The sequence below is a fragment of the Mytilus edulis genome, chromosome 12 (genome assembly GCF_963676685.1).
Source record: "Mytilus edulis chromosome 12, xbMytEdul2.2, whole genome shotgun sequence".
Lineage (NCBI taxonomy): Eukaryota > Metazoa > Mollusca > Bivalvia > Mytilida > Mytilidae > Mytilus > Mytilus edulis.
The window spans coordinates 41,566,991-41,592,443 of NC_092355.1; the positions used below are offsets into that span (position 1 = coordinate 41,566,991).

The 25,453-nt window shown below is 32.5% G+C and overlaps 2 protein-coding genes across 6 annotated transcripts in view; one reads left to right on the forward strand and one right to left on the reverse strand.

The window, feature by feature from the left end:
• Window positions 1-6,211: 6,211 nt before the first annotated feature.
• Window positions 6,212-11,207, reverse strand: LOC139498499 (E3 ubiquitin-protein ligase TRIM71-like). The gene is made up of 3 exons (XM_071286907.1): window positions 10,398-11,207; window positions 9,007-9,075; window positions 6,212-6,507 (listed from the first exon to the last, which is right to left on the reverse strand). Exons 1-3 carry the CDS (start codon window positions 11,162-11,164, stop codon window positions 6,474-6,476), a joined length of 870 nt encoding a protein of 289 aa, XP_071143008.1. The 5' UTR covers window positions 11,165-11,207; the 3' UTR covers window positions 6,212-6,473.
• A 7,328-nt stretch (window positions 11,208-18,535) lies between these two features.
• Window positions 18,536-25,453, forward strand: part of LOC139498489 (oxidation resistance protein 1-like) — a 56,781-nt gene continuing 49,863 nt past the window's right edge. For all 5 annotated transcript variants that reach the window (XM_071286888.1, XM_071286886.1, XM_071286889.1 and 2 more), the window contains exons 1-2: window positions 18,536-18,649; window positions 21,951-22,058. In XM_071286888.1, the coding sequence (XP_071142989.1) occupies window positions 22,000-22,058 (59 nt within the window). In that variant the 5' untranslated portion in view covers window positions 18,536-18,649; window positions 21,951-21,999. The remainder of the gene's footprint in view (window positions 18,650-21,950; window positions 22,059-25,453) is intronic.

Sequence of the window (25,453 nt, forward strand, 5' to 3'; positions counted from 1 at the left end):
CCAGGTACTTTTACATCCTAAAACAAAACAAAAAGAATAAGAACTGATGTGAGAATACTCGTAGCTGCTGACAGCTAGTTCAAACCACAAACAACTGATGAAACAAATACATACATCTAAGAGTAGATTATCAATCAGTACACATTCAACATGGATTTAATTTAAAGACGTCATAAACAGTCAGCTGATACAGGTATCGATAGATGTACATCAATGAATGTGTATATGTAGATAACAATTATATTTAGTTTGCTTTAGATTTACTGATAACAAAATTATTATTAATACCAAGAAAAACAGTGTTCAATGATCTAGTCACAGTGTTGAATTAGTAACGTTTCAGAATTAGCATATTCAAAGTATAGTTTCTAAATTCCCGGGCACGGAGAATGACATTTCCGTAAAAGTGAGGATGTTCTATCCCGTTTGAAAATAGTTTTCTACAGCTACAACCAAACTTCAAAACCAAATCTTTTACATTGGAATCACTGATTTTTTTAATTTTTCTAGTAAAAAAACCCCGTTTTTTTTCTATTAATAACAAAATGACAAAGGGAAAAAAGTTAATTCATGATATACACCTACATGGTAAGTAGTACCATAGACAACTTAAGACTGAATAACACGAACCCCACCAAAACCAGGGAATAATCTCAGGTGCTCTGTAAGGACAAGCAGATCTTGATTCACATGTGAATAATCCGTACTGCAGCTGTATGGATTTGTTTACCAGTGCTCTATCTAATTTGTCATTAATAAGTTTAGTCTTCCTTTATATGTTATAATGTCAATAATGAAAAATAATAAAGCGCCAAATAGAAAAAATTAGAAATTACTGTAAGGCACTTCTAGAATTTATCTTTCTATTTTTTTAAGTTCTTTCTTTGTGCAATAAACTAAAATAATTTGTTGATATTATAGAAATTGGTGTTTTGTTGTTTGAAACTCTTTCAGCAGCAATTCTCTAATTCGGGCGGTCATTTTTTATTGGTTTAGGACGCGGGCGTGCGAACAGAGAACCACCGATCGTCGGTAGAAGAATATGACAATTATTTTCAGTTTTGGTTGACATCGAGCACACTGGCCATATGCAGGATTTGAACTCATAATACCAGTGTTGACATGCTAGTGGTACAACATTTCGAATTCATAGACCAGTGAATACCGAGTTCCCTATGTGTCGTGTAGAAAAAAATATATATTATTTTGAAGTTATCAAAGGTGCCAGGTTTATAATTTAGTACGCCAGACGCGCGTTTCGTCTACATAAGACTCATCAGTGACGCTCATATCGAAATATTTATAAAACCAAGTACAAAGTTGAAGAGCATTAAGGATCCAAAAAATCCAACTAATTGTGCCAAATACGGCTAAGGTAATCTTTGTCTGGGATAAGAAAATCCTTAGTTTTTCGAAAAATTCGAAGTTTTGTAAACAGGAAATTTCTAAAAATGACCACAACATTGATATTCATGTCAAAACTTTAAACATCCTAGTTTTTGCTTGAATATGCTTGACGGATGCAAAGCTTCAATTATGGTGTCATTTATTAGTTAACTTTGGTATTGGTTAACGTCTGATAGGTTTATATAAAATCGAAAGGAATATATCTGTTTTTCTTAACCAGAATACAGGTGTTGCGGTTAAGTAAAAGTTATATATATATATATATATATATACTTCCCTATTTTAAACTTGAACTTGCTACTTACCGACTGAAAAAGACAGAATTATAGCATTTTTTTTTTTAACAATCATTTATACATTTGCAATTTTTCTTCATTTGTATATATTGCTATGTCATCAAATCGCCAAAAACAAAAAACCGTGTATCTAATAAAAAGGTATATACTATATATAACAGTTTATCAAAATTGATTCTAATGAAACAATATGTGATGATCGTGTACAGATGTGTAATGATTTACAACTTCAGACCTTAGAAATAATAGTTTGGTCTTCTACATGTGTGACAATACAGATTGTATACTTCCTAATTAGGTGTCATGTTTTTGTTTGTCTCGATCAAAGATACCGTTCTATGAGTGAATTAAAGGATTTATATGGCAAGGGAATTTTCGTTGTGTATCTACCCGTACATTTGTGTATGTTTTTGTATTATAAGTAAGTACTATTTATTGATGTTGCAAATTATAATTTCATTAGCAATAAAACAACTGAGTATAATTTGAGGGATATGTTTTGTATTGATTGATATGGCGTATATATGTTATTATGAAACTCCCAACATGTTTGAGTTTGTAAATTTATTCGCCAGAAGCAACTAATAATTTATACTTGAGGCGCAAATTTAATTTCTATGTTTCTGAAGGTTTTTGATTTTATTTAAACTCTTGTTTGTGCAAAACATGTTTAAACAAGAATGTGTCCCCAGTACACGAATGCCCCACTCGCACTATCAATTTCTATGTTCAGTGGACCGTGAAATTGGGGTAAACCCTCTTATTTGGCATTAAAATTAAAAAGATCATATCATAGGGAACATGTATACTAATTTTGAAGTCGATTGGACTTCAACTTCATCAAAAACTACCTTGACCAAAATCTTTAACCTGAAGCGGGACAGACGGACGGACGGACGAACGGACGAACGGACGCACAGACCAGAAAACATAATGCCCCTCTACTATCGTAGGTGGGGCATAAAAAGAGAAAAAGAGTGTCACCTGGATGGGAATGCAGACAGGTCAATTATAATATCACTATATATGATGCTGTGAACATATCAAAATTAACAAACTTGACCATACAATGTTAGATACTGTAAATTCAGAACTTATGGGGTGTATTTATTATTGCAATTTGTGGGAAAATATATCACTAGGAGATCCTGCATACAGATATAGTTTCAGATATCAGAATACTATAGGGTTATTGAATGGATAATGGGGAATATTGTCCCGAGTAGAATTTTCTATTGCACGAGCTTGCGAGTGCAATATATGTTCTACGAGGGACAATATTCCCCAATACTCATGCAATAACCCTTTTATTGTATAGCAATATAATATTTGAAAGTAAAAATTGGTTTAAACTAAGATTTTGTCGTTGATGACGTCATGAATTTTTACGATTTATTGCACTAGTGCAATATTAGAATTTATTGCACGCTAACTGTTGGTTACTTTCTGTGGGAAATATTATATTGCTATGCAATAAAAGTGCTTATGATAACATGAACGGGCACTTACGGACAGCAAAAGCATCATATTTTACTGCAGATGTTGAATTTTATAATGTTGTATTTTGCTAACATATTAAATTGCAGAAACAATATCTAATTATCAAAACTTCAGCTGTATTGAAATGTTCACCAGAACTGAATTAGTGTTTTATTCATAATTTAGTTGTACATTTATATGTGCGCTTCTAAGATTTATTTAAAAAAAAAATAAAAGTTCTTTCTTTGTGCAATGAAAAATATATTTGTTGATACGACAGATGTATTGATGTCTTTTTGGCCTGGCCTGCAATATATGTGTCGTGTATTGATTGATTGATTGATTTGTGTTTATCGTCACTAACAGTTGAAACTTGAACTCAAAACGCCAGTATTGACATGCTGTTGATAAACTGGTTTGCATACTTGAAACACTAAGCCATGGCGTACCCAATGTATCTTGTATAGAAAAAACATTTTCTTTTAAAATCTTTAGCCATCATAGTTTGTGCTCTCATATATGCTTGACAAGACAAGTGTTACTCTTTGTCTTTTTTTGTCTACTTTGTTCGTGACTTACGTCCGATGGTTAAATATTATATCGAATCTGGCAAAAAAAATACCTTACCGAAAATACAGCTACTAGTGTTGCATTGCAGTTAAAATAATATATATACTTCTCTTACTGATACTTGAACTTGGTACTTACTTACTGAAAAAAGGAAATCTGATTAGTTTTTTTTTTTAAACTATTGATGCATTTGTACATTTTCTATATTGCTTTGTCATCGAGTCGTTAGAAAGATATCCCATTTTTGGTTTTAGAGCTATGTATAACAGTTTTGTAAAATTGAACCAATTTTTTTTATTAGCAATTAAGTGCATAAGTAAGATTCCGGAATGTCTTTAATGGTCTTCAGTCTATTTCTATGTGCAATAATACGAAAAAGCAGTGTATTTATCGTGTAGAGAGTTATGATGAAGTATAACCCTAGACCTTAGAAATTATAGGTTTGTATTTTCGAAAGGTGTGACACCACAGGTTCTATACTTCCTGATTACGTGCCAAATTTATGTTCGTCTCACTCAAAGTTAACGTACCGATGAGTGAATTAAAGGATTTATTTAGCAAGGGAAGTATCTTGTTGATCTACCCTTACATCGATGTATCTCATTACATTAAAAGTAATACAGATTAATCGATCTTGAGACTAATAATTCCATAAGCAATAAAACAACTCAGTTTAATTTTAACTATATTGATATGACATACTAGTATCCAGGTGATTATGAAACTGTCAACATTAATGTGTTTGTAAAGGTATTCGCCAGAAGCAACCAACAATTTATTTTTGAGGAGCAATTTCAATTTGTAAGTTGCTGAAAGAAGCTGTTGATTTTGTTTAATAAACAAACTCTTGTGTATAGAATTTAAGCTATATATAACAGTTTATTAAGAATTAATCTACTATCTTTAAATCAAGATTTTTAATGTTTGTGTTTAAGTAGGATTCCAAAATGTATTTAATAAACTTCAGTCTATATCTATATACAAAATTGTTAACACACAAAACAAAAGACGTTGTAATACCTTAAAAGGTCTGTATGCATGTCAAACCACAGTGCAAGCAGATAAATGAATTTAAACATCTGTTATGCTTTTAGGTTAGAGATTTCAATTTGGATAACTATTAATAACTCGTTGGTCTTCTCACGCGATACTCGAGTACTCGAATGGGATTTCAAAACTATGTACTTAAAATTTTGTTGTTTGTTTTTTCAACGGACGACAAACCACCTATATAAGTATCTGAAAAAAGGAATATCAAACCAAAAATAACAAAATGCTCATAACCTTTCAGCACTAAAAAAAACAATAATAAAAGCAATATGAATAAAAAAAAACCTATTTGAAATTTATAACAAAAATATCATTTGGTAATCGTTATGAAAACACATTTAACATGTTTCATATCAACAAAGACGTAATGATTAGACGTCACCCATTATTAGGGACAGTCGGTTTTGCAACTTTGTAAATTACAGACTTGCAGACGAAACTATTTGGTCTGATGATACCGAAGTGACAAAATGGCTAAAACGACATTCACACAGTGTCGATTATGGCTCCCGTTTAATATCAGACAGCTCTTAAACACTAAAAGCTAAACAGTAGGATTTCTATTCTGAAGGATCTGGAATGTCTTATAATCCTGAACAAAGTCGTATACATGCGTAACAGATTCCTACGGATCAGGAAAGGTCAAGTGAGGTCGAATGCGAACCGTCTTTGCCGAAACCATTCCGGAACAGTCTAGTTATAAATACGATGTTCGGCAATGATATCCACGTCAGAGTCCTAACAATTACAGAACACGATACGATTGAGTCCAGACAAAGCAATTTGCAATGACCATAATGCGACCGTTTTCTTACGGATATTTTCCCCAAGAGTCAGTGCACAATTTCGGCTGGAAATGGCTGAATTAGGTAGAATCGTGAAAAATATCTCACTGTTAACGTGCTTAAATAATTGTTTTAGAAAATATCATAAAAGTTTGAATGTTCAACCCCGATTCACAGGACCTTGATCTTGATCGGAAATGGTGCTGTTAATGACGTCTCTAACAGTCGTGAACTTGTGACACCGCCTAAGCCATGTTTTGTGTAAAGTGTTCGCCCCGGTATATATAGTCTACGTATTTACGTACAATAAAATATAAAGTATTAGAAAAAAAGTATTTTATTTACTAGTATGATTAATCAATGATGCTAATCTAAATCAATGGAACATCTGTAAGAATGATCAGAATGATCAATTCAATATGAAGAAGATAGCAATATTCTAACAGGGAACCGATTAGTCGAGTATGGTTTTTGGCATTCGATACTCTGTACAATTGATCAATAATCTAATTTTCGAGTATTGTTGACGTCCCTACATTATTTGGATCACTAAATTTAGTTTAAGTTCTGGATGTTCTAAGTGTATTTGGAAAGTTTAACACTGGAACACCACAAGTGTTTCTTATTTCTTATAAAAAGTTGACACATAATACATTATGCTTGTCATACTAATGTACATTTTCTACTGGTCTAAAGCAGGATGAAGATTTATAAGAACGTAAACAAATCACAACATAAATATTGCTGCGGCAATAAACGCTATAGATATTAAAATGCACAGGCGTAATTGCGGCTCGTAAAAAGAAGACAGTTGGTTCACACTTTTGAGTAAAATTAGCATTTACTCTTCTATTCGTATATGCTTGTAGAAATATTAATAGTATACTTACCGATATCCTTTAGGTTGAATACATTCTTTCCTTAAAAGATAAAAAATATATATCACATGTGATAAGGTAAAATAGTGCATCCATCTGTATTTCTTATCCTTCGGTTTTTGTTGCATTTGAATTACTCTTGTCTTCATTCATAATGTTCTATGTGATACTTCATTGCTTTAAACTAATTTTGAACCAAATATAAAAAAGAAGATGTGGTATGATTGCCAATGAGACAACTGTCCACAAGAGACCAAAATGACACAGAAATTAACAATTATAGGTCATCGTACGTTACAGTGACAATCAATAGCAAAACATAAATAACATTTTATAAAGGGCATGTCCGACGAGCTAATACTTTGTGTGTTTCTTTGTTGCTTATGACGTGGCTCTGTACTTACGCATCATCTCATTGTGTTATTGTGTCATGGTAATTTTTCGTTTATATATTTGTTTGCTTTTATAGCGATTAAGCTAATAACACGATGTTTACTGCTGTACCTCTATTTTTGACATATGTAAATACCAAAGAACTGAACTGCAGCATATGCATTTTATGGTGCCCTCGATGACCAACAATTAAACTCAAGTTTTAACAAAACAGCGCATGAAATTACAATATTCCTGTTCTTGAAATAGAACTAACTCAAACTTCAAAGCTTTCCGAAACCTGTTAATAGACTACTTATTAATTAATTGAATACCAATCACAATTCACCCTGAATATGAAATATCAAGTTTAACGTCTGTCTTCTTTGTTTTAAATATGATATTCTATAAAACATACTTTTGATTTTTCAAAGGACACTGCTTATTATTTAAAAACAGATCTAATTAAGATTAAATTGTATCGTACTGTATCTAAGGGATGTAAGGTGTAACATATATCAATTGTTTGATGTGAAACAAACTTTATCAGCGTTTAGCTAATACATGTATTATGTCCCGTCTTGTTGTCGGGAACCAAGCGAATAAATTCCAACCCTCTCATCATTAATGCAAATATAAAAACTTGTGAAAATACAGAAAAAATATATAAAAAAAAAAAGATGTGGTATGATTTCCAACGAGAAAACTCTCCAAAAGAGACCAAATGACACAGAAAGTAACAACTATGGGTAACCGTATGGCCTTAAACAATGAGCAAACCGCATAGTCAGCTATAAAAGACCCAGAAATGACAAATGTAAAACAATTCAAACAAGAAAACTAACGGCCTAATGTATGTTCAGAAAAATATTTTAAACAATTATGTATTACATCATCAAACGACAACCACTGAATGACAGGCACATACAAACAGAATTTGGCGGGGTTAAACAGGTTAGCGGGAGTCCCCATAACCTGGGACAGTTGTGTTATAGTACAACATAAGAACAAACTATAAAAATCAGTTGAAAAAGGCTTCACTCATCAGATGAAAACAAATATAAATACATCTAACAAAAACACAGAGTGACGTGGCCGGGTACTTGTATATCCCAACAACAAAAAGACACTGAGTAAAGGTCTGAGGGTACTCGCAGGTAATGAAAGCTAGCTCAAACCCGCTAACAACTAATAAAAAAGATGTGCATCGAATGAAATTTGCAAAATTTGAGAGTAATATGTAATTCATGTGTAAGACTTTTCTTATTGTTCATGTAGAAAATTATGTGCTTTATCATTTTTACGGATGTATTTTCTAAAAAAAAAACGCAATCATTTTGCTTGATTCTTTTTTTGCTACATGAAAGGAGATAACTCAAATGAAGTGATTTTTATATCAGAATCAGTTATGAATTTACCTTTTGAAAATTGAAGCAAGAAAACAAGTCCGGTGACCCAATTTTTTTCTTAATCTAAAAGCATTTTATAAGACCGATCTCGCATTTTATCTTAAAATTCTATAATGTAATTTTTCTTTTTATCACACAAAATTGGAGTTTCCGTGTATAATCTTTACAAAATCTAATAATTTTGCCCAACCTGTAGCATGCCAAAAAGTTTTTTTATATATATATTTTTGAAAAAAGAATGATAAAAACTACATTTTGATAAATTAATAAATTCTATAGATTAAAATTAAGACACCCTATCCACCTTAAGCTACACAAATGTCTGATCAATCGCTTATATTGAGATTATAGCTAATACTGTAAATCAACACATTTTAAAAACAATTGATTTTCTCTGGGACAAAAACAAGGCGAGTACATGCAGTCCAGAACCGTCTCTTAAATATTTTTACAAAGTCTACAAGTTTGCCACGACTTCAAATGAAACTGCTTTTAAAAAAAAATTTACACTACATGTATCTGAAAACAGTCACTCAATTAACGCATTATATCAAATAACAGATTCCTGTACTTTAATGCAAGACATTATGATGTAATTGACTACAGTCATATATATATATATAACAAGATATTTTTCTGTCTATTGTGTTTGATACCAGTCTCATTCAAGTATTGATTATTTTTTTAAGCCTTTATGTATCTAAAGTGTATGGACCATAGTCACAATTAATGATCAATTTAATTTCCTTTCGGAACTTACCCACAGTGTGAACATCTATATAGCCATCCATGTTGTTGATATTCTTTTTCTTTGACCGGTGAACATCCACTAAAATGAAAAAGATTGTTTCACCATTTTCGAAATGACAATAAATGTCTTTAAAAACTTCCTCTTGTCAATTTCTGTTTGAATGTATAGGAAATATGTTAATTAGATTTATTTTAACAATTATATATTTTTTTCAATATATAGAAAACCTGCTTTTTTTAAAAAAGATACAGATCTAGACTTATGTATGATAAATTTTTTTACCAATGAAATTAGAATGAAGAAAAGATAAGAAATCTCTGAGATATTATAATATATGCTGGATATGAAAGTAAAATGTTAAGGTTTTTTTCACACAACTAATTCCTTATTTAAACATTACAAAATGAGATACGGACTCGTGTATGACTTTTATTATCAATGAAAGTAGAATATTGTTGTAACGTTAACAAAACTATGAGTTGTTATGACGTATGGGTGGATATATAAGTATAAGGTGTATTATTTTATTTTTTCACATTTTATAGTTAATAATGAATTATTGTGGTGATGAAACGACTTGCGAGAAGTCAAAATGTGTCTTTAATTGTAGACTCTTGTCCTCATTGAACATGCTTTACTTTTTTCAATTTTAGTTCGTGAAAATAGCCTATCTATACCATGTATACTTAGATCTACAAATATTAGAAACACACTTGATTTTCTACCTCTGTTCACAGATGTCTTTCGACAGATTTGTTCTTCACTTTTTAATAACAAGTATGATTGATTGATTTAAATCTTCAAAAGTTTTAAAACCCAGGGTACTTGTGTATACAAAATGCGCAACTGACGAACTAAAGCAGTTATCCTGATATTTCTTTTATATGACGCTTTGAAGAAGGGTTAATATACAGATGTTGTCATACAGCTTGAAAAAAAATTCGACGAAAGAAAAAAGACTAGATTTAAAGATAATAAGAGACGAAACCTAAAAATTGAAGAATTTCCATGACATAAAAAATAGTGTTACTCTTGAAAACACAGGAGTCCGTTTCGATTAGGAGTAAAAACACCTGATGATTTAAGAAGGCAATCAAAGGTCATAAAGAAAAAAATTGAAAGCGAAATAATAATCCTTTGTTGATTTGTTTAGAAAGATATTTTGGTTAAATATTCATTGTAATGATCATTAGTGTCTGTCTTTAGACAAATAGTTTATACTGTCAATATAAAGAATGGCTTGTTGTTGGAGATCTCTTGACATTCCGGTCTTTTACTTAAAGCTTGAAATAATTGTTCTAATTTATACATAGTTTGACATTATGAATAAACATTAAGATATTTGTTTTAGGTTATTAGGGGTTTTGGAAAATGCAGCTAACATAAATTTTCATATTTACCTTATAGTATATGAACCGAGTAGATGTATAATGTCATCCTCAGTAACAGCTTTGCTTTGAAAGGATATCTTTGGAAACTGAGGAAGAGAGTCAATACGTAGTTTGTTGATATCGTCTTTCATCTTCTTCATCTGTTGTACCATATTTTCATCTGGTCGGGTTTTATCTAGATCCCGCCTTCTCTTATCTAAGTTCTGTCCAGCAACAAGTGTGGATTTAGCAGCAGATAAACTCTTCGTAAGTTTAGCTTTCTCCTTCTTGGTTTGTTCTTTTACTAAGGCAATCATCTGAGCTACTGATTTATCAACCATACTTTTAATCATGTTGCCTTGATCGGTGATAGCTTTTATGACAGATTCTACATCATTTTCAAACGATTTCAAGTTGTCCTCAATTTTCGCTATATCTTGATTTGCTTCATTGGTCTTGTCATGAATAAGCGTTTCGTTTTCCCCTCGTAATTGAGCAATTGCATCGACCATTTTGGAAAATTTATGACCATTGTGCTTTCCTGCCACACAGCTAGTACATACTGGTACATTGCAAGTATTACACATTAAGGTGAATTCTTCTTTGTGTTGGCCACATCTAGATTTACCTTCCGGGATGAGTCCGGAGGCGTGTTGAAACTGGTGGTAGGTCGATGACTTCTGTCTTTTATGCAGCAATTTACAATTTTCACAATAATATTGCTCACAGTCTAAGCAGTATTGTGATCCAGGGGCACTCATACAAATTTCACATGTTTTAGACGCCGCCTGAGCCATTTTGTACTGATATAAAATCAAAGGTATGACGGAGGTCAGCAAATTCTAAATTTAAATCAAGAACGATAAGTATTGTTTATGAATGACTTACCTGGTTTTATAATATGGGGTTTTATTTTGAAGTGAGCCGTGAGCTAAAATTGATATCCGGTTATTTTGACAAAATTAAAACGGACAAAAAGTAATCAAAATGTATATACGCCATTTAGAATATCAAAATTGATAAAAAAAAAACACTTATTTTAAAAGAAAATATTTTTTTTTATAGCATGTATAGGAGACAATATAAGCTTTGTGCCACTGCGTTTTCACTATTAAAGATTAACAGTTTCTGAATTATCAACAAATATGGGTGTGAATAAAATTGAAAACACATATGGTTCTGCAGCTTTTTTTATGGAAAAATTACACTTTATAAATGTACTCAACGGTACCGAAATTTTCAGAAATAGTATGAATGAAGCCCACTCCTTGCTTCATTTTGAACAGAAAAAAAGGTGCTCGTCACATAGAGTTTCCTGCAATCTCTCGCTGTTTCTTTACACATTACTTATTTCTCATTATTTCAATTTTGTTTTCTAATCATTACCAGGGCAGCAGAAAATAAATTAACATCTACCTATTATCTTTGGTGAAAATGTAGGTGGTGCCATTTATTTCTAATTACTTTCTTTTAACCTTTAAAAACACTCACTAAGAATTTTGTTTACCAGATTGCATATTTTAAATTGATAGCGATATATTTTTTTCAATGTATTACATATTTTGCCTTGCATAAATATTTCTTCTTAAAAATGCTTTTTTTAAATTACAGCTCCAGATGCTCTTCAGAAGCATCAGCTGAAACTAAGGAAAGACACATACGTGACAATCCAATGTCTCTAGCTTCTCAAATTGTGTACTTAGTTGCCATCAACATATCACTCCAATTCTGTTATCTCTTTCATATTATTTAGAGTTACTTTATTAGAATAGATTTGTCTTTATACGATACATTTTGTTTTGGAGGGGGCAATTAATTGCGAATTAAAATGAAATAAATGTAAAAAATATCGTCTATACCTATGTCAATACTTTTGTGTGATAAATAAGGGGCAAATATATTATTAGTGTCTACATACGAAGAAAAATTAGACACCATAATTTCCAAAACGAAAAGACAAACAGAAAAAAAACGGAACACCGGCAGTCAAAAAAAACAATCGAAACATTGTGTGCGGTCAACATGGTCAAGCGAATTACACCAAAGTACGATTGATCTGAATTTGGAATATTTCATATGTGAAATGCACTTGTGTAAAAATACTAATCGATTCGCATCAATTGAAAACTGTAAATTGTCTTATAATTTCAATTGTTATTTATTACTATTTGCTAGAATCATAAAACACGATAGTAGATAAAGAAAAACTACAAAAAAATGAGATATAACTATTATTTTTTTGAAAAATGTATTTTTTAATTTTACGACTTTTCTACTTAGTAACATTGTCTCGTGCAATCACACCATCATTCCATCAAATTAAAAAAAAAATGTTTTAATTGGAAAAATTTTACTCACACCAGTTAATTCTAATATATAATACCATATTTTGAAATACAAAGATACTATTACATATTTTAAACTTAGACAAATACATTGGGAAAGTATAAACAATAAAACTGAACTCCAAGGTAAATAAAAAAAACAGGGGAAGTAAAAAAACCGACAAAATCAAACGTTATACTATATCAACCAAAGTTCCATTTTATATAGAGGAAAAACCGGGATAATGCAACGACGGAATATAACATGTATAAATAGAATATCTTACAAACTTTTAATTAAGACAATTTAGTATGACTTAGAAAGAGAGATTATTCTGATTGTGATAAGGACAATTATATGACGTTCTGTAATTTAAGTCATTGTAATTAGGACAAACCAACTTTTAGATAGATAGGACAAACACTACTATAGATAGTACACGTATAACAGTCATTACACATATCGTTGTGTTCAATAGTCTGTGGTCTTAATAACGGAAATGCTTCATAATCTCAACATTCTTTTCGTCCTCTTCCAATACGTACTTTCTGACCTCATACATGGATTTTTGATTGACAGCACTACGACGACCAACTATCATAGCGTTATAACTGACAAACATTATATTGCGGTCATCGATTTGCTAATGGAAGAAAGGCAATCACGTGATATGTTACAGCAGGTTGTGACTAGCTTACAACAGAAAGTACAATCTCTTGCGCAGAAGGGTATTTCAAAGCATACAAAAGATATTTTGGCTTTGCAGTTGAAAGTCAATGCTGTAAATGCTTCATGCAGTTTATGTCAGAACAATTTGGAAGATTTAGAAAGCAAATTCAAAGACTTGGAACTGAATTATACTTTGTTGAAGGAAAAAAATATTCATTCTGATCTATATATTTTACTCAACCTTCGCCCGGTACCATCAACTTATATGTTACCGTCGAAATTTGTTCAACCTTTTCATTGTGTTAATAAAAAGCAAAATAACAAAATACAAAACTCCTTGGAAAATTCAAAACGGAAAATACATAATCAAATGGCAAAATCAAAAGCTATAACACAGCATACGAATGGATAACAACTGTCATCTTCCGGACTTGGTACATGCACTTTCTTTTGAAGACTTTGAACGGTGTTAAACCTGGATGGATAGCCAGCTAAATCTCTCACTTGAATGACAGTCGTATGATATTTCATTATATTGATAATAATGTGTGAAAAACCCCAAAAGGACATAATAGGTAAACATGTCAAAAATAGGGGTACAGCAGTCAATAAATAAACTCGTCATAGATATCAGGACAAAATTTTGTATATACGCCAGACGCGCGTTTCGTCTACAAAAGACTCATCAATGATGCTCGAATCCCAAAAAGTTAAAAAGGCCAGAAAAAGTACGAAGTTGAAGATCATTGAGGACCAAAATTCCTAAAAGTTTTGACAAATCCAGCTCAGGTAATCTATGCCTGAGGTAGAAAAACCTTAGTATTTCAAAAATTCTTAATTTTTGTAAACAGTTAATTTATAAATATAACCATATCAATGATAATTCATGTCAGCACAAAAAGTGCTGACTACTTGGCTGGTGATACCCTCGGGGAAATAAATCTCCGCCAGCAGTGGCATCCACCCAGTGGTTGTAAATAAACTCATCATAGATATCAGGACAAAATTTTGTATATACGCCAGACGTGCGTTGTAACATCTTAGTCACTATGGAAAAACATTGTAACATCTTAGTCACTATAAAAAAACCAAAGAAATACAAAAAGTCATAAAGACAAAGCATATTAGCTAAAATGAAAAAAAAAGAATATAATTTTTTTTTACCATGATAGTACAATAACGTAATGACGGGATGTATAAGGCTATGCCACTACTGGTGGAGGTTTCCTCGGCCTAGTTATCAGCACTGATGTGTTGACATGAACTATCATTGATATAGTCACAATTACAAATCAACTGTTTACAAAACTTTGAAATTTTAGAAATACAAAGGACTTTCTACCACAGCAATACATTACCTAAGCTTTGTTTAGTGACAAAGGTGAACCGTTCTACTCAAATCTACGACGAATTTAAAAGGAAGAACAACTTAAATATGGAGTGGAAATTACCAAGAGGACATTAAAACTTGAGTCTAAGAAAACTAGCGAAATATGAAAACGACAGAACAAGTCCAGAAAAACTACATATAAATATGAAAAATTAGCAACATGCATCCCACCTGCTCTGAAATAGTGATCTTGGATCCTCAATGCTCTTCAACTTTGTACTTGTTTGGCTTTATAAATATTTTAATATGAGCGTCACTATTAGTCTTTTGTAGACGAAACGCGTGTCTGGCGTACTAAATTATAATCCTGGTACCTTTGATAACTATTTACAAGTTTCACAATTTTAATTTGTCTGTTGATATCATGTAATGGTTGAACGTAACCGTGTCTCAATTTCTTAACCTGTTAACTCAATTGTCACAATTGAACTCAGTCAACAACATCATCCGGGAGTTAATACCAGTTTAGTAATGTTCTTGGCCTAGACCACATTGACAACTGTTAACCCTTATTGTATCTTTGGATTTATGTGACAAATGCTGAATAAATAGCAGGACATGACTATATCGTTTACCATTCATGCAATTTTAACTTTCATGTTGTCTGCTTTGTATATGATTTACTGATATAGTAACTGAACATTTATTTCCTGGCCTTTGTGTTCAATCTGCAAATATCTTGAATTGATTACAGAGTTGCAAATCGTGTATGTCTTCTGAATTAATCTCATAATGCCGTATGAGAAAGGACACTTTCATTAAGAGAGTCTTTCTGTAAAATTATTTGCTAGTGAGAGGTTGAATTTGGTTGAAGTGTTTCCTTATGTTTTCATCACGACGTAAACATACTTCTTAGATACATTTGTTTGTACATTATTCAGCATGCTATGTTATCTTTCATAAAACATATTAGTATTTACATAATCACATTAGCATGGACCTAAAACAGTAACCCAAGGCAGTACGGTTACCTAGAATTGTTAATTTCTGTGTCATTTTGGTCTCTTGTGGAGGGTTGTCTCATTGGCAATCATACCACATCTTCTTGTTTATTCAATACCTAATCCTTTTAACGATAAGAAAAGCATGTGACTAGCTGGAGTATAATTTTGATTAGCATTTAGGACCTAAATTCCGAAAGGTTTCACTAAACAAAGCTTAGGTAATGTATTGCTGTGGTAGAAAGTCCTTTGTATTTCTAAAATTTCAAAGTTTTGTAAACAGTTGATTTGTAATTGTGACTATATCAATGATAGTTCATGTCAACACATCAGTGCTGATAACTAGGCCGAGGAAACCTCCACCAGTAGTGGCATAGCCTTATACATCCCGTCATTACGTTATTGTACTATCATGGTAAAAAAAAATTATATTCTTTTTTTTTCATTTTAGCTAATATGCTTTGTCTTTATGACTTTTTGTATTTCTTTGGTTTTTTTATAGTGACTAAGATGTTACAATGTTTTTCCATAGTGACTAAGATGTTACAACGCACGTCTGGCGTATATACAAAATTTTGTCCTGATATCTATGATGAGTTTATTTACAACCACTGGGTGGATGCCACTGCTGGCGGAGATTTATTTCCCCGAGGGTATCACCAGCCAAGTAGTCAGCACTTTTTGTGCTGACATGAATTATCATTGATATGGTTATATTTATAAATTAACTGTTTACAAAAATTAAGAATTTTTGAAATACTAAGGTTTTTCTACCTCAGGCATAGATTACCTGAGCTGGATTTGTCAAAACTTTTAGGAATTTTGGTCCTCAATGATCTTCAACTTCGTACTTTTTCTGGCCTTTTTAACTTTTTGGGATTCGAGCATCATTGATGAGTCTTTTGTAGACGAAACGCGCGTCTGGCGTATATACAAAATTTTGTCCTGATATCTATGACGAGTTTATTTATTGACTGCTGTACCCCTATTTTTGACATGTTTACCTATTATGTCCTTTTGGGGTTTTTCACACATTATTATCAATATAATGAAATATCATACGACTGTCATTCAAGTGAGAGATTTAGCTGGCTATCCATCCAGGTTTAACACCGTTCAAAGTCTTCAAAAGAAAGTGCATGTACCAAGTCCGGAAGATGACAGTTGTTATCCATTCGTATGCTGTGTTATAGCTTTTGATTTTGCCATTTGATTATGTATTTTCCGTTTTGAATTTTCCAAGGAGTTTTGTATTTTGTTATTTTGCTTTTTATTAACACAATGAAAAGGTTGAACAAATTTCGACGGTAACATATAAGTTGATGGTCCAATTTTGACACAACGCAGACTGCGTGCACGACTGGTTATGATGTACAAGATCACACATCAACTTGTTGCCATACCATCTAGCACAATTCTCATTCCATCAGACTCAAGAACCAGAAAACATCATTCTCACACCTTCAGACACATTTATACATCAAAAGACTCGTACAGATTTTCATTCTTCCCATACACAATAACTCAATGGAATCTTTTACCAACCACAGTAGTAAATACACAGACAGTCGACTCTTTCAGAGATCAGCTAACATATGCTGTTCTCTCCACTATTATTTAAAAAACTTCATCTCATGTACATAGTTTTAATCACTACATCTGTTCTTTGCACTGTTTGTAAATATAACTTAATTTTAATAAATAGGCCACGTATGCACCAGTTATTAATCATCTTTATTCAGATGGAAAACTGGAAAACTTAAAGAAGAAGAAGAGAAGACTATTGCTCTGTCGGAGCTTCAACAAATAAATACATTATATTCCAAGGAAGGACAAAATAACTGGAACAAAATGTTTAAAAGCTAAAAAGATAACAAAAAAATTAATAGGAATACTATATAACTTGATAAGTTTCAACAGAGACATACACAAATGTATACTACAATTGCTCTATATGTCTTTTGTTTCAAATTAAGAAAAAATGTGAATATACTCAATAAATGAAGTATAAATTTTGACAAAGTAATTCAATCATTTTGTAGCGATTTTAGTTTGACTGTATAAATTATTATTATGTAAGGTGTCTTTCTTTTAGATACGTTTGGGTTAAATTACATTTCTACAGGGCAATGCCTACTATTTTTATTTATTTGAACGGTTTCTATATCATTTAAATTCACCGCCCGGTATCTGAAGAACCGCTCGGTACCCCATCTTTGGAACCGCAGGGGTACCGTCCGGTAACCCCGTCTTTAAAACTATCAAGGTACCGCCCGGTAGCCAATCTTTAGAACCGTTGAGGTACCGCCCGGTATCTACAGAACCGCCCGGTACCCTATCTTTGGAACCGTCGGGATACCGCCTGTAAATATGTATATAAGGGGATGCGAGAGAGATCAGAGTGTAATAGAGAAGAGGAAGAGATAGAATTGAGATTGTTAGTTAGAAGTGTTGAGAGTAATATTGTTTTAGTGAATTAGGATTATTGTTCAACTGTTTTATTATGTCAAACTGATATACCTTTAACAGATTACATAGTGATTTGATTTGAAACTTTGTGTTGTGGTTTGTTTTCTTTGTGCCATTTGAGTATGGATTTTACGTAATTTACGCTACCAAAATATAAACACATCTATAGACAAACACGAATCCATACAAAAACGACAACGCTACAATTTTATCAAAAATTTATATAAGGCAGTAGTGCTAGTTTGTTTATTTTACAACAGTTCATTATATATATTGTTGCCAGGTTTGCACAAAATTCCAAAATGTCAATTTATGTGATCTAAAAAGTTTGAATTTCCCGCGTTTTTGACTATTTTTTTCCATAGGTTACCTCTCTTGATTATTACCGGAAGTAGAAAGAATACATACAAATAAACATGGCGAAATTATTGTGGGTGTCTTTCTGATTGAAAATCAGCTGTTTGTATTTGTTTTTAGTAGAGAATAAGGTAACAATTCAAAGCACTTGTTAATTAAACTTTTGCTCAATCCAACCATTGCTGATATATAGCGAATCAGTCATGAACAAACGAAACAAAGAGTGATTGTTTCAAACGTCAAACTTGCTCAAGATATTTTTTTCTCTGTCGCTCAAAGACAAAAACAAAGTAAATATCGATATGCCAATTGCTTTCTTAAACGTTGAAGCAGCGTTATATCAGTGCATTAATGAATAATTTTTTCTGGACGTGAATCTTTATAACCATGATAACTCATTCTGGCTTTTCTGGCACAAATTATTTTGTCCAAAATTATGATATGACCAAAATTTACAACTTATCGCTATTTGTCCCGCTTGAATCGAGAATCGGTCCTGCTTGAACTATTGATGTCGCATGACAATCACATTTCCATTCAGATATTTTGTATTATGACATCAAAATTTTAAGGGAAACTTTGATGACAAGTAATGGGGATAAGGTGTATATTCTTGGGAGGAAAAGCGGTTATATAAAATTCTTATATTGTGCTGTTGCACCAGTTACTTGGGTAAACAGGGTTAGGTGTTGAGCTTGTCCAAATCATCATGATGTCCTGAAATAAAATTGAAATGGGGAATGTGTCAAAGAAACCCTACCATAGAACAGACAACAGCAGAAGGTCATCAACAGGTCTTCAACGCAGTAAGAACCTCCCGCACCCGGAGGCGTCCTTCAGTTGGCCCATAAATAAATATATATATATACGAGTTCAGTGATAATGAACGCCAAATTGGAAACAAGTCTCTTAACTCTCTTTTCTTTTTTGTCACAACTTCCTACGAAAAAGTGTGGAAAGTAAATTTCTGAATAGCAAGCCCCAAGAATCCCTTATCACACTTGAAAATTATTGCAAAACTACTAGTGGTGTTCCGATGATCAAAATAAGTCAGAATCAGTTAGTTGGGCCTGGCAATGTCGATAATCGATTGGGAATTTGGTCAATCAATTGTCGTGATACATAGTTTTCTGACTTTCAGCATATCAACTTCTGGTCCGTTTCTGGTTTGCATTTTACATGCGCAGTCAAACAAATGAAATGAAAAATATCAGTTGATGTCAAATATCCTATAATCAAAGACAAACATAGCCAATTTCTTTCTTTATAAAAATGATAAAAGCATTGACTATTATAGTCTTTCAAAAAACGCCATTTTGTAAAATTTATTAGACTGGTCCCGCAGAGTTACTTAATACAACAGAAATAATTCTTTCAAAAATCGTAAACCAGTCGATCACGTGATCCGAAGTGAAAAATAAGCGGGAAATTTGAAAAAAATTGAAAAATACGAAAAAAAATATAGCGACGCGTTTGTGTGGGATAGCGCTGCGGTCAGTGCAATAGGACAACAGGGAATTGCAATAGCGCTGAAAAGCGCTGTGCTAAAACGGCCTGGGGAGAACACTGTAATATACATACTATACAAACTGATTGTATGCTATTTAATATAAATAACTTTTTACAAAATACTTTCTTTCAATTCTGGTACTTGTTACCGAGAGTGAACATGAAATCATTCTGAATTTAGACAAAATATTTTTTTAGTTACTTTAGAACGTAGTGCAAATTGCCTTTAACATGTTTAATTAATGTTATATCCATTTGTTGCTTAAAAATGTCATATTCCTTCCCAAATTGCTTGTCAAACATTGTTTATTTTTGTAAATTTTCCCTATTTGTCTGCCATTGAAATATAGACGAATCAGGGATCGGATAAGCATCAACTATGTAAGAATTGCGCATTCTTGCAATTATAAGTACAGACTCACGAAGGACACAGCTGACAGAAGAATTGTGACCACAAAAGTGAAAAATAAGCATTCTACGATATAATTAACAGACATTTGTTAGGTCCCTTTAGTGAAAAGTATATATTTCAATGAAATTCACAACCTAACAGTTGATAATAACCAATGATAACATTGTACACATTTAGTCTTTAGGGGTTTTGATGATCGTGCAATATACTTTCGATGTATTAAGAATGGCTGTATTTAATATTTCCACATTTTTATTACTTGAAAATATATGATTTTAACAGTTATAAAAAATACAGGTGACTCAATTACAAATGTACATGTACATGTTCAAAGACTTAACCTTTCATCTGAATGACAGATGTTTATGTATAATTACTTATAATACAACAATAAAAAAATAATAAAAAATATTGTAGCAATTTAAAATAATAAACTATCTTCTGTCTATTCAATTGTGAGAAAAAAAGTGATTCTTCAACCTACAATGTACATGTAAGTCAACCTTTGAAAATTATGTGTTCAACCTTTTCCTACTAAATTTACAATCATGTGACAATAGTATAGGGGTTATAGCAATTGACACATAATTTATACATGTGCAGGTTAAACACAGACAATAATTTTAACTGTCTACAATGTACATGATGTAATTATTTGATAATACAAAAGTTTAAACATGCAAAATTATAAAAAGATGCCACTTAGTACTTACCTATAATATTTACTACAAACATGACAAAAAGTACATGTAAAAAAACAAAACAAATACAACAAACAAAAAAATTATAATAGACCGCTTTCTAATTGTTAGTTACATGTAGATTCCTCTTAGCTGGTACAACTGTAATTACATCCCTGTAAACATTAGAGAAGGGAACATACACTAATATTGATAAAAATACATTTGTAAATTGTATGTCAAATTATGTATGTGTGAATGTGGCTTAAGTTGCCTTATACATGCAGTGGCTTATCCAGAAATTTTCTTAAGTGGGGCCCACTGATTCTCTAAGAGGGGGCAGCTTCAGGCATGCTTCAGTGATTCCCTATATAATCAACCAAATTTTTCCCAGAAGAGGGGGGATTGGTGATCATTGGTCCCCTGCCACCTCTTAAATCCTCCTTTGACATTTATGTTATAGGGTTGATCACTCATAAACAGTTTAAACATTAACCCTACCAATTTCTTTATGAATCTGTCCCAAAGTCTGATTACAATCAATGCAAACCTCTCAGCGCTTGCGTTTCTGATATGTCAGACTGTACCAAAGCAACTTTAAGCAAGAGCCTATCTATATTTGTTTCTGGTTAATGTTTGTAATGTAATTGTTACTTGTTTTGATATGAATTAGACTCTTTATTTTTTTATTTTTACTTAAATAAGCAAAAGATCAATTTATAAATAACCATGATAACCAGATAACAAAATTGTGTGAATTCTTCATAAAAATCGTATTATTGTGAAATCAAGTTAAAATTGTATCTTTTAATAAAAACATTCTTTTTATAGACACCATGCTGATTGACAACTCTGTTGATGACCTTTCACTTTTGTAACCATGGCAACGGAAAAACAGTCTTTTAAAGACAGAACGATTAAGAAGTTATTAGGAAATAGGTAAGTTGCATTGGTAATTCAAGTTTTGGAATTTCATGAGTCTCATCTTTTTACAGCAAACCATTTATTTTTGCATAAACAGCAATTCTTCATTCTATCATAACAACCAAACACCAATTACGTTATGTGCAAACACCTATTACGTTCTGGTAAACGCTTTTTTGACACAGATTAAAACAAAACGCATCAGTGATATACACTTTGAAAATTAAGAAAATTATAAGTTTTAGCTTTCTAAAAAGCTCTGAACTACTTCGCTGTATTCTTTTTCAAGGTAATACCCATTGGATGCTGAATGTGAACTGAATGTAATATATGTGCATCGGGATGTTGATTTAGTATTGGAAATGTAGTATTTTTATATATTGATTGATATTAAAATGTTATATAAATATTTAGTTTTTTGTTCTACTTAAAGAGTGTGCGTTATACATCCATTCTTTTTATATTTTGTTCATTTTACTTGTTGAAAATTAAAATATTTACAAATATATAGAATGCATAAAGCATTGGTGCAATTTTCATGGATGGAGGTTACTTGGATATTTGACTTGTTGCTTGTGTAAAAGTGTGCATATATACATGTACTTGCTATAGAAAATTTGACCTTTGTAGGACATTTGAATTTGTGTTTCACTTTTTCTAATGCCCGCGTCACACTGTCCCGATTTTTACGCCGATGGCAACACGATAATGGAAATTTTCAAAATCGGAACTGATCGTATCCAGATCGGGCTATTCGTAGTGCCATCTTTAACCATCGTAGAACCATCGGCCACTTTTTCTAGCCTTCGGGGACAACTTCGGGAATGGTTCTAAATTTTTTAACATGTTAAAAAATCCCCGAAGGTGCGTCCGATGTTGAGGGTTCGTATTGAGTTCGTATCACCATCCTCACCATCGTAATGTCACCGGGAATGCATCTTTGCACATCGTATTGCATTCGTGTTTCCATCGTTTCCATCGGGCAGTTTTGACATTACGATGTCTACACGAATGAATCACGAAGCTACCCGAAGGTCTTACGATGGCAACACGACTTCGTGAAGACCTCGTTATCCCGTCGTGTTGCCATCGAATAAAAGTACGAAGGCGACAAGATGGAACTACGACGGCAATAAATCCAGCTAAATGTAAGTTAATTTTCGCGCTAAAATACATTTAAAGTGCCATGCGCGATATGCACTGGTCAGTCTAATACCACAGTTAAGAAAGACGTTCACAAAACATGGAGCTCATATCATATGATTCTATGAGAACAAGAAAGGCGACAGCGTTGTTTCTATAAATTCAAATGGAACAAGAAGAGCAGCTACTACAGGCTCGGGATTTACTTTTACAAGTAAAATATTATTTTTTTTTCAATTTTTCATATCAAGTAACATAATGAAAATCATAAACGTGCCTCGTACACTAACACTGCAGATACACGTATATAGGGAAACCAACTTTTTCTTCATTATTCTGATTTTTATGTATCGTCTGAGTTGTTGTCACACGAATGTTTACTCCATAACCATTTTGTTTTCTATATGTCATATTTTGCCGCATTTGTTGCTTTCCCCACATCCTTCCTTTTGTCTATATTATTATGATATTCTCCTGGAAAGAGCTCTTTTTGAATAAAAGGGATCAACGAACCAATTACCTTACCTTTAAGATAGATCAGTAAACATGGGCATAATTATGGGTAATTATTCAGACTAGTGCACACATTTTACAGTTCAAACAAGGCAATGCCGAGCGTGGCATCCCCTCGTATGTAACATATTGAGGACAAATATGGCAGAAAATGGTAAATTGAATATGCATATTTGATACATAAACTATTTTTTTAGAAATCAACCAAAACATTCAGTAACTGGAAATACCTTTAATATTGTCTTTAGAACCAGCAGGTAAAAAAATGAGCAACCAATTTCCTGTGTATTATGCTATTTCAAGGAGAAAAAAGAAGTCCATCTGCATGACCTTGACCTTTGGTCTTGAAGGTAAGAAATGTCAGATCATTACAAGGAGGAACAATATACCAAATGTGCGTGGTTAAAATCTTTTGAAGCATATTGGTTTTAGAGTGTCCACAAGGGTAATATTGCTTTGTATTACAACTGCCACTGTGACCTTGACCTTTGAACTTTAAAGTCAATAGCGCTTAAGATATTCTTAACGAGTAACACCATACCACGTTTTGAGCATTTTGGTTCTAGAGTGTCCATAACAATTTTATCTACACGCAACTCACATGTAGTAGGCGAGGGGATAATAAACTAAGTTTTATAAGAATTAGACAAAAAGATCGATTTCCCGCCATGCATGGCAGACTTGTGCAGAAACAATATGTTGTCGAAATTCTGTTCGCATCTTTTATACATCGTATGGCCATCGCGCCATCATCGTAATCCATCGTGTAGCCTTCGTAATCCATCATGTAGCCTTCGTGATCCATCGGGTAGGCTTCGGCTGAGATATGAAGCTTGAATACCCGTCTTCGGTTAACCTTCGTATGTCCATCTTTTGCTATCGTATATAATTTCGGCACCATCGTATAGACTTCGTTATACATCGTTCTTGCTTCGGTTACTTTTTTGTATTTTAACGAGATCGGGACCAACTTCGTACGAACTTACAATTTTCGCATTCGGGTGTCCATCGTATATAAAAGTCGGGACAGTGTGACGCGGGCATAACAAAATTCATGAAAAATGGTATCTATAATACTAAAATTACGAGGTCCAATTTGTCAGCCGTCATCACGTAAAAACGACGAATCAAAGAATTTAACTTACTATATAACTAATATAGTACAAAGGTGTAGATTAAAAATTACACCACTCCAGGCCCTTTTGTTTCCCACGTTATTAATATTGCCAATAATTAAGAAGTTCCGGGTCGAGTCTGAAACCGATACCAATAGTATATTCACCTGTTACCTCTTACCTTATCTGTACGTTCCGCATCTGACAGGCGCACCACTAAACGGTGTATTCGGGATTAATATGCTATATACACGGGTCATAATCAATTCAAGCATTGTCAAATTGTTCAAATTGTTCCCTATTGTAAGACTTTATAAGATAACAATACGAATTCTAAAAATCTGGACTTAAAATAAGGCATATAGGTACAGTTTTCAATTTGTTAGCGGGCATGACGTAAAACAACAAATAAAAGAATTCAACTTTATTTATAACTAATATAGGACAATGCTGTTGATTAAAAAACACTCCATTCCAGGACCTTTTCGCCGCGATATAGCCTTTTTGTGCTAATGCAGCGTAAAGCAACCAACAATCAATCAATCCAGGACCTTTTGTTTTCCAAATAATTAATATTACCAATAATTGATAAGTTCCAGGTCGACGGGTTCAAACAGAAAGATTTTGAAAGCAGAGAAA

What these genes read in the sequence shown, in the direction of transcription:
- LOC139498499 (XM_071286907.1), bottom strand. Translation starts at nt 11,164, where the DNA reads ATGGCTCAGGCGGCGTCTAAAACATGTGAAATTTGTATGAGTGCCCCT. An exon ending in CTCGGTTCATATACTATAAG is followed by an intron (nt 9,076 to 10,397) that starts GTAAATATGAAA and finishes TTTTCATTTTAG; the next exon opens with TGGATGTTCACCGGTCAAAG. An exon ending in TATAGATGTTCACACTGTGG is followed by an intron (nt 6,508 to 9,006) that starts GTAAGTTCCGAA and finishes TTATCTTTTAAG; the next exon opens with GAAAGAATGTATTCAACCTA.